We start from the raw sequence: 5108 nt of genomic DNA on the forward strand, positions 1-5108 counted from the left end.
ATAAACACAATGATTTTGATCCCCACCAGAGTTGTTGTATCTTCTTCTATCCAAAGAAGTCAAATGAAGTAGCTAATGATGAGCTTACAAAACGCAGCAAAAAAAAAAATGTCTCAACTATATGACTTATGATACCGGATTTAGGGCACAATGGCAATATACACATTTAGATGTTCGAAGAGGGAGATGCAGGTATGATATGGAGTCTCCCCGGTAGGATCAGAAAAGATTTTGGCCTAGAACTCCTCCTTGGGAAGGTTCATCCCTAATCAATGACACAGATTTAGATGGTACTAAAGCAGGAATTTGGCAGTTTATAAGAGGGAATCCATGGTTTGAGCAGTACACGGGTATGCAGAACCGGTAGAACTTGTGGCTTGGGATTGGGTGGAAACAGACAAATTTAATGGTTTGGATTTATGAAACTTGAGTGAATTGGTGAGCCCAGATGGAGTGGAAGAACTACAAAACCGGGGAACTCCCTTTCCTGATAGCTTGAGAGAGAACTTGATATTGTTCATGAGTGACTTACGAAAAGGCAAGTATGAGAGTACAAAGATGGTGGCAGGGAAGAAAGCGACAGAGTATAAATCAACTCTTGTCCATTCTTTCTTATGATGTATCATTAGGATAATTGTTGCTGCAAATGCCGACATCATCGATACCACACATGAAATCAATAATGTAACTCCGAGCATAAGTTTTTGAGGAAGAGAATATTCGAAGTCCTTTAATCTATATGGCGATGCAAGGACAGAGAGAAATGTAATGACTGATGTCAAAGCGAATACAAGGGAGAGTACGTCTGCCATGACAAAAATAAAAAAGAAAGGTTGGTTGAGGAGAATGGGAAGTCCAGTATTTTGATTTGGACCTCCTGGTAATGTGTAGGGTGCAGCAAAGGCAACGGTAGCAATAAGCACAGCAACGATGGAGCAACTCTCAGCGGTGCGCTTCATCCATTCTTTGGCGTCTTTACGAAGTGTTTCACTTTTGATAGCAAATAGAACTTTTGCAGTCTGCCCATTAAAGTTCCAGCAGTTGACGTATTGGGGTGTACAGATTTTCTTCACACGCTGCATGCACATAGAAACACATAAAGGTTTTGATAGTCACAGGTTTGATACACAAATGTGAAAACCAGGCTTTGATTTAACAGCTTGAAGACTCGTCCATAATGGTCATGTTTATGTGCTATATATGAAGAGTATGTGTTTGTGTACACAAAGAGTCGAACCTTAAACAAGAGCAAGTCCTCCTGCAACAGCAGAGCAGGGTTTGGTTTTTCTCTAGCTTCATGATCAGCTACCATTTCCCCAACCATATGCAATATGGTGTTCCCAGAATTGTCGGTCTTTCTTATGAGCCTTCTCGTTGGAATTTCCATTTTCTCTACAAGATCGAAAATCTGCATTTGGCGATACTTAATAGCTACGTGTAAGATAGTACGCCCATGATTATCCATATGTTCAACTGCCTGAGGATATTGCTTCAGTATCTCTTCAACAATCTCTGTGATGCCTGCCTTAGCCGCCAAAAACAGAGCAATTTCAGCCGTGTTTCCACTTGTTGAGGCCTTTAGTACTTCCTCCCCTACTTCTTGACCATATTGGTGGATCTTAAGCTTATTTCGGAACATTACAGATTCAGTGGCCTTCCATGAGGTATCTTTTTTTATCAAGAACTTGGCAAGTCCCAAAGCAGATTCATTCTTCTGTTTCTTCTTCCTAATTGCTTCACATAAGGGCATCCGGTAACATGATTCTATTTTACAAGAAATTCAAATCAATCAGCAAAAGTAAGTCTGATACATGACATTTATAGAGTGCAACAAGCAACATGGTCCGAAATCAAATATATATAAGAGAAACAAGGGTTTCAACCTTCTTTTGTCACCGTGGTATCATCAGCAACAGCAACCCCTGTAAAATCCCAATTTTTTTGTGTTATTTTTGCTCAATTCATTGTGAAGATGACGAAGGAATAGAGTAGAAAAGTTCCAAAGTTTAGATTTCTTCCATCACAATCTCGGCAATGAAATGAACCTCATATGTGCAATGAAATGAACCTCATATGAAAAAAAAAAAAAAAAAAAAAAAAAAAAATGAAAAAAAAAAGGGAAAATTCTATATGACAGAGCAAAGAATCGGAGTTGAAGAGAAAGGATCTTACAGGAGTAGATAAGTCGCCTGATGGAACTTAGTTTAGTCCCACTTAGGAATGCTGATGGATGGCATGCAAGAAGCTGCAGAGCAGTCATCCCATCTCCATCTTGTGCACCAACTAGGTACTCATACTTATTTGCAATCCAAAGGGCCAAATCTGTTTCATTTTTCACATACCATAATAATCATATATGTATCACAAAAATAAATAAATATATATATATATATATATATATATATATATATATATATATATCATAAGCTTCTTGGATAGATTATAAATAGTAAATATATATAATAGTTACATGATCAAGTGCTGTACATCAGCTTGTTCTGCTCATGTTACTCACCAAAATTCTCAGCGAGGATGGTCGCGTGAAGTATGGTTGTTTTATCATCTCTCTGATGAAAGACTTTTTGGGCTTCTTGTGTGGCATCACTTCCTAATATTCTGTTCATTTCTCCATCTAGAAACTTGAACATGTCCTTTTTACCATACCGGGCGGCACGAAACAGAGCGGTCTCTCCGTGCCAACTGCGCAAACCTAACAACTCCGGTGCTTTGCGCAACATTTCCCTTGCAGCCGGGACGATTCTGTTGGAAGTGGCTGCCTCGTGAAGTATGGTGTTTCCTATGTTGTTTGGAACGGTCATTTTGGAATAGTGACTTTCAGGCAACAATTCAAGTAAACTTTGTACCAAGTCGGTCTGTTTGGAGTAGGTGGCCATGTGTAGGACTGTGTCATTTTGTATGGTTACTATGTGTAATGGACCCTCCGGATTTTTTTGACAGAGTTGGATCACTTGCTTCTTTTCTTCTCTCATTAAAGCTTCATACAGCTCCTTATTGTTGGTATCCTCTTCATTATCAGTAATGGAAGTCATGAGAGACAGAGAGAGAGAGAGAAGGTTTCGAAAGGGTGGAAGTCGGGCCTCACAATTCTTGGCAACAACTGTTTGGCAACAACTGTTGTTGTTGTTGTTGTTTGGTACTTCTTGTGTTTAAATTTGACTATTAATAAATATAATATTTTTCTGTAGTCAACCATTCACTTTTTTTTTTTCTTTTTTTCATTCTGAAATTAATATTTACAGGTGAAGAGGTATTCAGCTTCCACCTAGAAAACGCAAGTGACCTATAGTCATTAATCATTATAATATCACAATTACAGTTGTCATTGCTTGGTGCAATATACAAACACAGGCTGGTACGTGTGTAAATGAGCAACTAATAAGTCACTTTGTAATTAAACTAAAAATTATGTTCCACGTCAATTTTTATATATATTATATTATTATACGGGACAAGTGTAAAAAATGCTCCTAAAATATATATGACGTAATATTTTTTCTCTATTTAAAAAAGTGTGCAAAAAATATTTCTTCTAACATAAATTAGTGTTGTAATACCTGTTTCGCCCTTTTACTTTTTAAAAAATGCAAGGAGATATTTATGTTACTAATCTCATAGTATAAAGGTATTATATGCATATTACCTTTTATATATATATATATTTGAAATCTTTTTTTCTATATATATATCTTTAAACATTTTTTTTTAAAACTTTGAGAATTTGTAGAACAATGATTTTAATTTTTTGAGAATTTTCAATTGTTTGGAAAAAATTTGTTTTCTTTACTTAATTTGCACTTTATTTTTGTTTTTATTTTCTATTTTTATCTTTACTTTTCATTTATACTTTTATTTTATATTTTATATTTTTATATTTACTTGTTCATTGTTGGCGTTCTCCAATAGCGTCATTTTTTATCATTTTATAAACTTACTCGTATTTATTTTTATATATTTTATAAAATGGTTTAGTAAGGATAATTTAGTCAACTTATAATTTGTCAGAGATATTTATTTGTACCAGATTGAAACTTTAGAGATATTTTTTGTACGAGAGGGACATCCTCCAATAGTGTCATTTTCGGTAATTTTATAATATTTTTATATATTTTATAAAATAGTTTAGTAAGGGTAATTTAGTCAACTTAGGATTTAAGGAGGGATCTATTTACACCAGATTGAAATTTTATGAGTATTTTTTTGCATGTGATGGGTATTTTCTGCACTTCACCCATTATTGTACTCTTCTTAATCCATCTTTTTTAATTAAGGAGTTTAGATTAAATTGAACCACCAAGTATCAATAGTTCGAACAAAAAAGTTATTAGATACTCTTGCATTATTGACACCTGATGAATCAATTAAATCTAAATTTTGAAATTAAGAAAAAAGCTCTCAAGCCGATTAATATAATATAAAGAAATCACAACATTAATTTTCATTAGATTAGATTAGGTTAATTTCTTCCAAGTTTTAAATGTACCATGATCATTAAATAATTTCTTTCAAAAATATCCCTACAATAACAAGTGCTACATAGATTCATGAGCTGTAATTACTGAACCATCTATTTCATTTTAAGATGACCAATGCACAATGTAGAAACTCCACATAAAATACGGAATTGAAAACGAATTAGGGGAAACAATAAAAGGCACGTGGTCAACAAGAATCACTCCAAACACGATCCAAGAAATTCGGTGATTGATTAAGTCAACGTGGAACTTTGAAAAAAATAAAATTCAACATAGAAAATGGCTTTTAATAATATATTATATAGCTTTTAATAATATTTTCAAGTTTTGAACATGTCAACTAACCGCAGCCTGTGCGAATGGGCTTTAAAATGGGGGTTAAGTGCAAAAAAAAAAAAAAAAAAAAAAAAAAAAAAAAAAAAAAAAAAACCGACATAACTAATCCTTATTTTTTAAAAATGTGTATGTAAATTCACAGAAATAAAAAAAGGTGCAGAGCTAGCCTATGACATAAAATAAATTTAAAAACCTTAATTTGCCCTTTTATCTTCTTACTTTACTCTTTTGTTGAGTTGACTTAGTTTGTCATCAAACCCACGTCACAAACCCAAATTT

General features: G+C 33.9%; 1 protein-coding gene across 1 annotated transcript; it reads right to left on the reverse strand.

The window, feature by feature from the left end:
- Positions 1 to 314: 314 nt before the first annotated feature.
- LOC132278609 (ankyrin repeat-containing protein NPR4-like) lies at positions 315 to 3050 on the reverse strand. Its single transcript, XM_059780444.1, has 5 exons — positions 2516 to 3050; positions 2173 to 2322; positions 1884 to 1922; positions 1238 to 1764; positions 315 to 1076 (listed from the first exon to the last, which is right to left on the reverse strand). The coding sequence occupies exons 1-5, from the start codon at positions 3048 to 3050 to the stop codon at positions 315 to 317; spliced, it is 2013 nt and encodes a 670-aa protein (XP_059636427.1).
- Between the last annotated feature and the right edge of the window lie 2058 nt (positions 3051 to 5108).

The sequence above is a fragment of the Cornus florida genome, unplaced genomic scaffold, assembly GCF_030987335.1.
Source record: "Cornus florida cultivar Cherokee Brave unplaced genomic scaffold, ASM3098733v1 CherokeeBrave_3.0.0_Hap2_Chr01, whole genome shotgun sequence".
Classification (NCBI taxonomy): domain Eukaryota; kingdom Viridiplantae; phylum Streptophyta; class Magnoliopsida; order Cornales; family Cornaceae; genus Cornus; species Cornus florida.